General features: G+C 49.4%; 1 protein-coding gene across 2 annotated transcripts in view; it reads right to left on the bottom strand.

Moving 5' to 3' along the window:
- Nucleotides 1-13052, bottom strand: part of Ephb1 (EPH receptor B1) — a 337284-nt gene that overhangs the window by 48867 nt on the left and 275365 nt on the right. For both annotated transcript variants that reach the window (XM_070005466.1, XM_070005465.1), the window contains one exon: nt 7097-7219. In XM_070005466.1, coding sequence (XP_069861567.1) covers nt 7097-7219 — 123 coding nt within the window. The remainder of the gene's footprint in view (nt 1-7096; nt 7220-13052) is intronic.

The raw sequence follows: 13052 nt of genomic DNA, 5'->3' as shown, positions 1-13052 counted from the left end.
CCACATCCACAAATCAGCCAACGACAAATGCTGGAGGGGATGTGGAGAACGAGGAACGCTATTACACTGCTGGTGGGAATGTACACTCATACAACCACTTTGGAAAGCAGTCTGGAGGGTCCTTAGAAAGCTAAAGATTGACCTCCCTTATGACCCAGTCATACCACTTCTAGGCATCTACCCTGAACAACAGGAACCAATATACAAGGACACGTGCACCTCCATGTTTATTGCAGCACTGTTCGCAATAGCTAGGATATGGTAACAACCTAGATGCCCCACCACAGATGAATGGATCCAAAAATTGTGGTATCTATACACAATGGAATATTATGCAGCCATTAGAAATGACAAAATAATGGCATTTGCAGGGAAATGGATGGAGCTAGAAGGAATCATGTTGAGCGAGGTAAGCCAAGAACGAAGAGACAAACAGTACATGGTCTCCCTGATAAGTGGATGATAAATCCAAAATGTTAGGTGATATGACAAAACTAACAGGACTTAAGAAACAAAGAACTCCCACTCATCTGGTTGAACCACTACCAAATATCCCCATGCTGCTAATCACATATATGGTATATAACATGTGAGCACCATTATATATTACAGACTGTGATAGACAATTTGCTCCAGGAAAGTTAGAATGAACTTGTGACTTTAAATGAGCATCATTATTCCACAATACTGTGAATTTCCGGAAATTAAGTAATCACTTAATCACAATCAAAAAAAAAAAAAAAAAAAGAACCTTGGGGAAGGGAGGGAGGGAGGGGATGGTAGGGGGAAAACAATGGAGGGGGTAACAATGTTCAAGAGGAAGTGTACTCATTACCTCACTCATGTAACTGTAACCCTCTGTATAGTATCTTTACAATAAAAAAATTAAAAAAAATTAAAAAATATATATGTGGTATAATATATATCTCATATGATATATATTCTTATATAACTCACATATATGAAGTATATGGAATATATGAATTATATATGAGATTTATATCATATATTCACATATATTCATAGCATATATATTATATATATTTATATTATATATATAATATATAAATATATATATATATGGGATCTCGTATAACATAAGCAAGCATGTGTTATTGAAGTTGCAAAGTATCTTGGCCCCTCTTAAGAAACATAACTAATTGCACTTAGAACTAAGACAAGACTAAATATGTTCTATGCAGAACATGCGCTCTCCCCCGAGTGTAGGCTGGTCTTTCTAGAACGGCCATATGGGGATAATGAATTCTAAAGGCAGTATTGTAATTCTCCGCAAACAGGCTGGGGTATTCCAAACTGCTACATCGAGTTTGCCATCATGAGCCATGACTGTGTATTTATTTAGCTGCTCTTTTCCATAGCAACCGAAAAGTGGCAGAGGGTGCAGAGGTTGCGTTCGGCGGAGCTGGAGCAGCCCTATCTGCATTTAAGATTCGAGCTGCATCATTAACTCAACGGGCAGCGCCGCCTGCAGCAAGCTATTCTCTCTGAATGCTGATTTCCTTGCCAGTTCCAAGAAATACACCCAGACTCTTGCAAACATAAACTCTCACTCACGGGGCCGTTACCGGGATTAAATGAGACAAGGCTTATAAAGTAATGGAAGGGAGTTCCAGGCACACGGCGAGTGTCCCACACGGGCTAGCTACATCGGTTATGAGACGTTTATACGATTCCCTCTTCTAGGGCCCTCCCTGCCAATCCATCCCCGGAGAGTTCGGTTGGCTGGCCACCTTCTTGACAAATCATCCTCCAACTCATCATCTCCTTTGTCAGTGCCTTTGCTGACCCCGGGTGGTAAGCCCATCCCCACCTGGATGTAGGACACATCTCTGATCTCCACCCGTCCTCACTCAACCTCCTCACCCCCTCCATCCAGCCCAGCCCTGGTGGAAGGGCCAGACAGGTAGCTTGTGGAGTAAAGGAACAGATTTATTCATTAAAATTCAGCGGATGTGTTTTCTCCTGGAACACTCCCTGGTGACACCTCTTTCTATGCTTTCATACCCTTAAGGGTCAAACTCAAGCCTGCTGTGTGCCTGATCCAGGTGGTACACTGAGCGACAACACTGGAGCACCATCCGTCCATGCTGCCGGGACCGATCCAATATGGCAGCCTGGGGCAAATCTACTCGTCTAACTGATCAACCATTAGCCAGTGCTTTGGGACTTAAAACCTATGAAGTAACTCCCAAAGTAACAATGAACTAATAGTCTCCAAAGACAAGTATCCTTTCTAGAGAAACTTCCATTGCCCTGATTACTCAATGGGAAGAGGCCACGATTGGCTTTCCCATATTCTACTTGCAGAGCACTACTCAGGATTTCAGTCTCATTCTCCCAAATTCTACACCCATCTCCAGAGTTTTATCCCTGCTGTATTTCACCCCCAGGGGACCTTACCTTCATCACACTATACAGCAAATATTTAATTAAAGTGAGACACACTGGGCCAAATCCCAGACTAACCAAGGCACCTAGAGTCTCGCAGAACTCTGAGCCTTGTGGAGAAAGATGGATGTTACACAGATAACTATGTCGTGATTAATAATTAATTATATCCAATGTTCCGGAGCCTTCTGTTTGGATCATAATTACTGTTTCATTTTTTTATACCTTCATGCAACATCCTCAGACACACCAGTGGTCTTAGTTTCTAGATTTTTCTTCCTCAGCTTTTGCCGCCCCCACCCAACCACTAGTTTCCATGTCTTGAGTGCCAAAAAAGGCTTCACTCTGCCATCAAGATACCACGAAAGATCATTTCTCTCAGCAATATGTAGCTGAGTTCTGGAGGACGAGGTGATGGTGTAAATGAACACCTAGGATAGTACCTTGTATGTGCCTATAAATAAGTGACGCGTACTGATAAACACAGATGGGTAAGTAGACACAGCTATGTAGAGAGTCTATATTCTTATAGAATATCCGTGAGAGTTCTACAGAGATGCTAAAAAAAACAACATTCTCTAAAACATCAGCTGCTGTTTTATCTGATAAAATAAATTTTGATTAACCATAAGTAAAAAGGATGGTTTTCCTTCTGTCCTTACCTCCAGCCATCCCACCAGTCTCTCTACTGTCTCTGGATATCTTAGTTTGCCCAGGTCAGGCTGGACTGAGATCCTCCTATTTGTACTTCCTTGCCTAGCTTGGATGACAGGCATTAGCCACCCTGCTCAGCCACTGCGCTTCCCCGAGAAAGCTGGGACCATAAAATGTAGGCCATCATGCGAAGCCTTTGGTGTCGAATGAAGGCTGAGACACCCTTTCTTTCCTTGGCCTGGTCTGGCCTTCGATCCCTTCATCTCTACCCTCTTCAGCAGCTAGGATTACAGGCTTGAGCCGTGACATCGGCTACTCTCTACATTCATCCGCCGGCTCTACCTGTCCGGCAGCCTTTGTTCCTTCCTGTCCTTAATCCATCCAAGTTGTCTTGTCTTTTAGGGGCCACTCAGGTTTCTCCTCCCTGAGTCCTTCCAGCTGTGGGGGTTTAACTTGCTCCCGGCTGTCCTGTCCTCTCTCCATCTTTTCCCTTCTTCTCACCGAGTGCTACCGAGTTCTGTGCACGCGAGAGTCATTCCTGCAGGACGGAGATGCTGCTGCAGGGCATCGGGGGGATGCATCAGCATCCATCCTCACGGGCAGGAGGCAGCATCTCACGCGTGAACATCTCCCTGAACCTCATCCTTAACCCCTCACTCCCCTTTGGCCCCAAAGAGGCACCATCTCCTGGCAAGTCCCCGCAAACAACCTGCTGGTGTGTGAGGAGGAGACAGTGTCTCACCACCAGCTGTCTTGAAAATAAAGTCAAGACAGAAAGCAATGCCCACGACCTGGGGCACCTGCCAGTCCCCATGGTGGAAATGCTCCCGTCGCGGTGGGCCCGGGAATGGAAGGAGAGGCCTGAGGCTGGGCCTTGCGCAGCCTGGCTCCACTCTCTCTCTCTCTTTCTAGTGCATTTCATTGAGACTTTTTCCTAGTGCTCATCCCAGGAGGCTCAGACCGATGGCCATCTCCTCCGTGGGGCTTCTGGTTCTCCAAGATCCTCCCAGGACAAGTGGCAGACCCAGCCCCTCCCGCGTGCCTCTGTGTGGATGCTATGAAAGAATGACCCTCGGAGACCATGAGACCTTGCTGGGGAAAAGCAATTCACTCGTTTCTGGAACTCCACCTTGAATACTAGGTAAAATCTGGTAGAGGGAGGGGGGAGGGAGGGAGGAGGGAGGGAGGGTAGGAAGGAGGAAAGGAGGGAGGGAGGGAAGGAAGGAGGAAAGAAAGGAAGGAAGGAAAGGAGGAAGGAAGGGAGGAAGGAAGGGAGGGAGGAAGGAAGGGAGGGAGGGAGGGAGGGGAAGGGAAGGAAGGAGGAAAAGGAAGGAAGAAGAGAGATGGAGGGAAGGAAGGAAAAGGAAGGAAGAAAGGAAGGAAGGAAGAATGGAAGGAAGAAAGGAGGAAAAGGAATGAAGGAGACAGATGGAGGAAAGGAGGGAAGGAAGGAAAGGAAGAAAGGAGATGAAGGAAAGAAAAGAAGGGAAGGAAAAGGAAGAAAGGAATGTAGTGAGGGAGAGAAAGAAAAAAAAAGGAAGGAGGGATAGAAGGAGGGAGGAAAGGAAGAAGGGAATGAGGAAAAGGAATGAGGGAGGGAGAGATGGAGGGAAGGAAGGAAGGAAGGAAGGAAGGAAGGAAGGAAGGAAGGAAGGGAAGAAGGAAGGAAGGGAGGGAGGGAGGAAGGAAGGGAGGGAGGGAGGGAGGGAGGAAGGGAAGGAGGGAGGGAGGGAAGGAGAGGAATGAGGATGAGGGAATGAGAAAAGGAAGGGAGTGAACATCCAAGGAAAAAGGAAGGGAGGAAGAAAATGAGAGGAAAGGAGAAAAGAGAGAGAGAGAGAGAGAGAGAGAGAGAGAAGGGAAGGAAGGAAGGAAGGAAGGAAAAATGTCTTCTGACTCTTTCCTTCACGGTGTTGGTTTCTGTGATTTACCATGTAAGAGCTAGTGTTATTCCCCCCCACCCCCCTCCCCTGTTCCAGTTCTTGCAGGTGGCCAAACGGAACACTGTCATTTACATTGCATGAATCTTACTTTAGGACAAAACAGTTTCTTTTGAAATTTCCCATTCACACCGGCTCTTGCAGGACAAGGTGGAGCCAGATGTCCGTGAGGCAGAGTAAGGGGGAAGGGAGGGTTGCTGGCTTTCGGGGGCGGGGGGGGGGGGAAGGAACTGGAAGAAGATGGATTCTCAGCCAAGAGTGACTTGGATGAAAATCACCTCCTGTTATGCACAGAGTTAATATCTACGGGGACCACCGGCCCGGAGCTGGTTCTGAATCATAAGGAGCTGAGTTGGTGTTACTGGGGGGGGGGGGTGTAGTGTGGTGACTGGGCAGGGGTCTGTCTCTCTCTCTCTCTCTCTCTCTCTCTCTCTCTCTCTCTCTCTCTCTCTCTCTCTCTCTCTCTCTGCTTGGCTTGGGCCAAAGGCATCGCTCCCCCAATACCACGTGACCCACGGGAGAGGACTGAAGCGTTCCTGGAACGCAGTACACACAAGACACAGTGGCGCTGGCGGGGTGTGAGACACGGATGGAAGGTGGCGGGTGGAGGGGACCATCAATTGTGTCTTTATGGGCATCCAGCAGTTGGTGAGCTCAGCCCACACGGCAGTTCCCCGGCGGGATCATAAAGTGAGAACTTTCTTTCCTCCTCCCCTGACCGAAGGCAGGGAGGGGCGGGGTAGGGGTGCTCCGTGGGATGAAATGCGGTTCCACGACACATCACTCCAAGCACGCAACATAAATTCACAACATTAAAAGTGCCCAGCACCATTACCACAAGCCATAACAACAATTAATAACACGGGCAAAGAGAGTTCAAGATGGAAAACCTGTCTCCCTGACATACAGACTCTCTCTCTCTTCTCTCTCTCTCTCTCTCCAGCCTTCCAAGGCACGATCCTTAAATATGGCAGTGTTGAAGGAGGAAAGAGAACATTATCTACCCAGACGTGAACGCCGTGGTTCGGGCAACGTGGTTCATGTCAGTCAGTGGAGAATCTGAACCGATTCTTGTGCGTTCAGTTCTGGTGGTTAGCCACTCGCCCCTCCTCTTCCCCCGCCCCCCCCATTGGATCCTGGGTGGGAAGGGCTAGGGGTGGGGGTGACACCCAACCCACACCTGCCACAGGGAGAGAATGAAGGGGGCGCTGGGACAAAGCTCCTCCGGGAGACATAAAAATGGCGGCCCGGAGGGTCCAAGCTTCTCAATTCACAGTCCGCTTTACGGTGAAGCCTTTGGTGCATTAAGAGAGTGGAAAGACGGTGACGCTCCCCCCTCAAGATCACGTAAGACTGTCGGTGAGTCCCTTGACCACGCGTGCTTGAGTTTCAGTGTCGTTGGGAGATGCCACTCTAGGGCTCGCTCCCCAGGTGACACCAATAAAGCCACCTCAGACCTAAGAGGGGGGAAGAAGACTATGGTGTCTTGGCGATGGGAGCCAGGAAGATTTGAAGATTTCATCAAACCAACTCGGCGACAACCTGATTTTTAAAAAGCAAGAAGAATATTCTAGCTGTGGTCTACAGGTGAGATGGCTGGAAGCCCTTCAGGGCTTGGTTCTACGCTGAGCGGGGTTTCAATGCTGACCCTGGTCTGGCTCCAAGAACATATGGTCGATAGGAAGAAAGAGAACTCAGAAAGATGACAGGGAATCTCGGCCCGACGCCATTAACGTATCACTGACAGGAAGTGTGTCATTGACAGGAAGTGTGTCATTGACAGGAAGCACATCATTGACAGGAAGTGTGTCATTGACAGGAAGTACATCATTGACAGGAAGTGTATCATTGACAGGAAGTAGGGTACCAGATGCAGCTTCCCACGATCGCCACAGCTGTCCAAGTCCAGATTCGACTTCTGCAGGATAACAAAGCCACAACTCTTTCCAATGAGATGTGGGTTTGTGTGTGTGTGTGTGTGTGTGTGTGTGCATGTGTGCCTCAAGAGAAGGCCTAGAAAGAGAACGGTAGGAAGACGATAACCGGACGCCAACGAGACAGAGACAACAGGAACAGAGGGGAGAGAGCCGTACCTGCTCCGATGACCTCTTCGATTTTCACAAAAGACACGTCAATCTCCTTGGCAAATTCCCGGACAGCTTCGTTGGGGTCCTCGTAAGTGAAGGGGTCAATGTAGATCTTCATCCCTGGGGAGCCTTATTGGAGGAGATAAGTAGGGTTAACATCCCAAAGAGGAACACGGCGATCATCAAGTAGTGGCTGGTATCACCAACACGTTGGGGGATCTGCTAGCTGGGGGCTCCCTGTGGTACCCCGGACTGTCGCACGTGAGGCCGGCTGCTTCCCCGTCTCCCTTCCCTCGGGACCATTCTGGCCTGGTTCTCTGTCCTCTAGTTCTCCTCTGTAATTATTCCCCCCCCCCCCCACCCTCCTTCTTTGGCCAAGTTCTTGATGAAATGTGGAACCGATTACTTCTAAGTGATAGATCGAGACGGGTTCCCACAGCAGGCACCCACAAGAAGCAAAGAAGCTGATTGATGCCAACCCAACTGCATTAGCTAGAAAAGCGGTGGTAAAAACGCCAGGGCAGATATTCGTATTTATCAACTTGACAACTTTTTTTTTTTTCCCCTGACTGCAGGCTGTAGCTAAGGTTTGAACTGACAGCTGTGGTCCAGGACCACAAGAGAGATGAGGCTGGATTTTTAAAATAATAATAATAATAATAGAAGTTGGTGCTAGAAAACTCTTTAGAGGTGCTCCATCAGTACAGCCAAAGAGAAAATGTGAAAGAAAGAACTCACAGAAGAGCGATGTTGACATTGAAAAAAAAATGAGGTGGAATGGAAGAAAAATGGTCATTGAACTCCTGTGCGTTCAGACACACCTGGAAGAAGGGGGGGAAAAATAAGAGAAAATGGTGGGTGAGAAACACATAGAGGAATCTAGACCTTGCCGCTGATGTACGCAGGTGGCAAGATGGATAGGCAGGCTTGGGGGACAAAAATCGAGAATCGTCATTGTAGAAATAACCTATTTGGGAAGTAAAGGGAGAAGGGACGGAAGTAGTCGACAGAAACCGAGAGACAAATGGATTCATTCACAGACGTAATTTCTCAGCGTGTTCGATGTGTCATTAAGCCAAGTGTGGAAATTGGTTTCACGGTGATGGGTGGTTAACAAAAAAAAAGAGACAACAAAAGCTGGGGGACGCGGTCCAGCGTGGTGTCGCTGTGAGCGGTGGGTGTGTCCACTGTGGTCAGCTGATCCAGGGATGTCTGAAGGGTCACATGACTTGTCACACGCATGGGGGGGGCTGTGGCCCCAGGCCGAGGCTCCATTTCGGGGTCTGCGGAGCTCCCCCTGTCCCCACCCCTCCCCCACAGCCCGCCCTCCGATGATGAGGACTCTGAGGGCCTGGTATTTTTCCACCCCCAAAATTGATCGAAGCCAGGGTGAGGATTGCTAGGCCACAACCCGAAGGAGGAAGGAAGAGTCAGAGAAGAATGGACAGGAGAATTTTTGTTTTTTTCTTTTTTTAACAAGCAAATGGAGATAGATTCCCTACTCTAAAGGACTTTTCCCGGAAGACAAAGTATCTTACTCACTGAACACACACACACACACCGAACACACACACACACACACACACACACACACACACACACACACACACACACACACATACACACACACACACACACACACCTCTCCTAGAGTCCCATATGGCTGGTTTTAGGATACTTAACACATGGTGCTTTTTTTTTTTTTTTGGTCAGTCGTGAGGCTTGAACTCTGGGCCTGGGCGCTGTCCCTCAGCTCTTCAGCTCAAGGCGAGTGCTCTACCACTTGAGCCACAGCGCCACTGCGCCACTTCCAGTTTTCTGGTGGTTCACTGTTGATAGAGTCTCACGGATGTTCCTGCCTGGGCTGGCTTTGAACCGTGATCCTCAGATCTCAGCCTCCTGAGTAACTAGGATGACAGATGTGAGCCACCAGCTCCTGGCTCATTGTGCTTTTTTTTTTTTTTTAAAACCTGGGGATGACTTCGGGATGTACTGACTAAAATCTGGACAAAACCCATCAATCTTCCCTACTACCCAGAAATATTCCTTCCACTCCACAGATGACAAGTGGAGTGGGTTGATTATATGAACACGTAAGAATGAGGGGGTTTCTCGTTAGTAGGGGTGGACAAAGGACAGAGAGATCTCTCACTTGCTAGGCAGTGGGACAAGTGTCTTTTAGGCTCTTGACAGCTCTAGGATTGGGGATTGGTGACCATGAGCTTTAGAGTTAATCTACCCTTGGGTCAAGAGAGCTGAGATGTTTCCACAGTGATAATCTCCCGCCCGGGGTGGCTGAGAGAGTAGAAGATCCTACGGCAAAGTGGTCGGCCTGGCTCTGTGGCTAGCTCTGTGATCAGTAGGGACTCCCTGACCGATGGACTCATGACTATGATCAGCACAATTGTTCTGGGAAGTCTTAAGGGAAGGGGAGGGAGGGGGTGCTTAGGAAAAGAGGTGGAAGGAGGGGGAGCGGGTAGTGGGGGACATAAGGCACGGAGGGTTGTGAGAGTTAACGGTTAGAATGACTACCTTGTTATTTGAGATCAAGGGCTTTTAGCCATGTGTGCTAAGCTACCCTATAGGAGTTCTTCCTCGGGAAGCTAATTAAACAACCTAGAATGTGCTGTAAATGAATGGTGTGCAAGTGAAGATGGGGATGAGGATGGATGGGGGAAAGGAGCCAGAGGTAATGCACTTTAGAGATATTGGTCTCAGCCAGTGTGGGGAAAGAGCGATTCCCAGAAGAAACACAGGGCCGGGGGAGGGGGAGGGGGGAGGCTCTTATCTCTGTGCTCTAGGTCAAGATTGTGTGTGTGTCACTCTGCGCCCAAATGGGGGGGGGGGATAAGGGGTGGGGAGGGGAAGGGGAGTGTGCTTTTCTTACCAGGAGAGGTTGGCCACCGGGCTGGCTCACAGATGGAAGTATGTGTGCACCTGTGCCGTGTGACAGGCAGGGGCTTTGGTTGTCACCAAAGTCCTTTCACTGGAAACCGAGAAGGCTGCCTGGAGCCCAGGAAGTGGTGACTGGCTACCACATCCATTCAGAATACATGTCCTAATGGTCAGGTGGATGCAACATGCATAGAATCTCCCTCCCCCCTCCCTCCCTCTCTCTCTTTCACACATGCACACACACGTTCCAGCTTGGGATGACACCCCTAACCTCCAGACCCCTCTCCTGAAGCACCACTTGCCTTTTCTCAAATCCCAGGAGATGGTGAGTGAAGGGGAAGGAAGGAAGGAAGGAAGGAAGGAAGGAAGGAAGGAAGGAAGGAAGGAAGGAAGGAAGGAAGGAAGGAAGGAAGGAAGGGAAGGAAGGAAGGAAAGGAAGGAGGGAGGGAGGGAGGGAGGGAATGAGAGGAAGAGAGGAAGGGGGGAAGGAGGAGGAGGAGGAGGAGAAAAATGCCACGGGCTAGCCGGAACAGGTCATTTGTCTTCTGGCTCATCGTGTTTCTGTCTACATCCCACATCAAGCTTGTTCCTGCGCCACTTGCCAGTGAGCAGTTTTTAATTATCAGGAAAACGGTATTTAGTGCGATGAATCACCAGACAGTGAACAAGGAAACAAGTCGGTGGCAGAGCCGGGTAGAGCCAAAAGTGGGGAGACGGAGCTGGGGGGGGGATGTACTCATGCGCCCAATGTTGTGGAAATATTGTTGGTGGCAGCCATCATCGTATCAGATGGGATGCATCTCCATAACGCCAGGCAGGTTTGTTTTTAATACTCATCTGTACAGTGCTTCACACCACAGCTAGTGTAAACTGTCTGCTATTAATTTTGGTATCGATAGCCGCCATATTCCCCTATCACAGGCACAGGAGTGGTCTTTATGGATTTGAATTTCTGGTGGTTAAGTGTCTTGAGAAAAGGGGGGAAAATCCTCTTCGATTTTTTACAATCATCTCGTGGACTCATTTCTGTGACGGGTGTAATTTGCACACGTAGCCCTTGGGCCTCGCAACCAACTCAAGTGTGCTGGGGTCACGAATGTGGCTGGGGTCACAGCGTGTATAGCCGAGAGAAAGGGACAGAGAAAGGGACAGAGGGTGGGGGGAGCGAGAGAAAAAGAGAGAGAGAGAGACTGCATTCACAGGAGAATCTACAACTCTTACACACGAACCAAGGCTTTCCATGTCTTAAGGCTTGGAGAGAAACGGTCTAGCTGCCCTCTGGGGCTCTCTAGCAGGACGCGGAGCAGTTCTAGAAGCAAAGGAGACTCCCTCCCATTGTCAGAGGCCCTGGTCTCAGCGGGTCAGGGTTATTTTCCAAAAGGAAGTGCCCAGGATGACCCGTGGGGTGGGTGGGGACGCTGGAAGTCACGTGAGAACCATCTAGAAAACCAGTGAGGTCACTGGACAGTGGCAGGGAGGGAGCTGGGCAGAGCGGATGTGGCTGTAGGCACGCCTGCTCTCCCAGCCGGCAGGTGCTTGTCTTGGTTTTAGGGTGGAGGGGGGTTAAAAGGGGGAAGATGGCCGCCCCTCCGCAGGCCCCTCATGCTTGGGAGTACGCAAAATCAATACCCTGGACAGCTGGGGACCGAGGGGGAGGGAGGGGAGACAGCTGATCATAGGTTCAGGGGTGCGGGGAAGAGCCAGGTGGACTGGGGGGACGGGGGCAGGGGGCGGGGCAGGGGGTGGGGATTCCTAGGACCCCAGGGGACAGCTTCTCAGAAGGAGCCCATTAGGCTCTTCTCCACTCCGTCTTCGATGGAGAGGAAATGCTCAGCAGAACAGCGCCCAGTTAAGTGTGTGTGTGTGTGGGGGGGTAGACACAGAATCAGACTCGGCCTATTGTGACCTCTCGCCCCAGGCCACATTGGACCTCATGCAACACAGCCATTTCCTCTGCCAAGACTGGTTCACGTTTGATCATGGCTCCCCGATCCCTGCCTGAGTCCCTTCAGCCCCAAACACTGGCCGTTCCAAGGCCCCTTCCTCACGGATTGGGACTTGTCATTCTTCAGACAGACAGGCCACTCTCCTCAGGACAGGTGAGCGGGAAGCCCCGGGGCTAAGATGGTCATTCTAGGAGTGTCCTGCCCAGCACACAGGACGTGTGCTGGGATGTTCTGAGCTGAACCTTCGTCAGGGAACCAGATGGGCAGACAGACCAGGATGTCTGAAACTTGGACGTACCAATCATTCATTCTCACCCGGCAGATTACTTGTCCTCTCCAAGGCTTTGCGTTTAAAAAAAAAAATTGTTTTTTAAATGCGAAACTTAGTCTTGGGGCTGATTCCGTGTAGGGGAAGCATTTCATACGAGTCCTTGCTCAAGTGTTATTAGGGGCAGGATCTTTTGGTGATGATGTTGAGCGTTTGCTCAACTAAATAACAAGATTTTTTTTTCCTCCTCTCAGATGAATGAATTGGAACTCAGCCTTCCCTTTGCACTGTTTCGTTTCCCTTTTTTTTCCCTTCTTTTTTTTTTTGGTTTGAACCTAAACACTGGGTTCCAGATTTATCCCGCTATCATTCCCGTCTTGCAGATTTCAAATTAGCATTCAAAGCTGCTGGCTGGTTCTGAATTTTGATTCCGTCTTTTGACGGTGTTAGTTCTGCTTCCCAACTGTTACCTACAAACTCCAGCAGCAGCGCTCGGCGCTCGGCGGCCGTCCAACTCACCCAGTTAAAAACAAAAAGCCAAACAATAACACAAACGAGAGGTTGAACAGGACGAGGGTTAGCGCCACGGCCTCCCTTCCTGGCTGAAGGAACTACTCACTTTCTGTTAGGATGGAGACAAAAATCTGTATCCGGTTAACAATATTTTCCCTCAGGAGACTATTTTATATCTAGATAGATAGATAGACAGACAGACATAGATATCTCCAAGATGCAGCCTACAGCCTCTCTGAGCCTTTGGTGGGGACTGAACTCCCACTCCCGCCTTCTCCCTGCCCTGCTCTCCTCTTGCCCCGGCCTGAAGAGCAGGGGCTGCCCTCTGAAGTCTTTGGGT

This window comes from Dipodomys merriami, unplaced genomic scaffold (genome assembly GCF_024711535.1).
Source record: "Dipodomys merriami isolate MVZ:Mamm:240054 unplaced genomic scaffold, mDipMer1.0.p SCAF_68, whole genome shotgun sequence".
Taxonomy (NCBI): domain Eukaryota; kingdom Metazoa; phylum Chordata; class Mammalia; order Rodentia; family Heteromyidae; genus Dipodomys; species Dipodomys merriami.
This window is presented reverse-complemented; position numbering and strand designations above follow the sequence as displayed.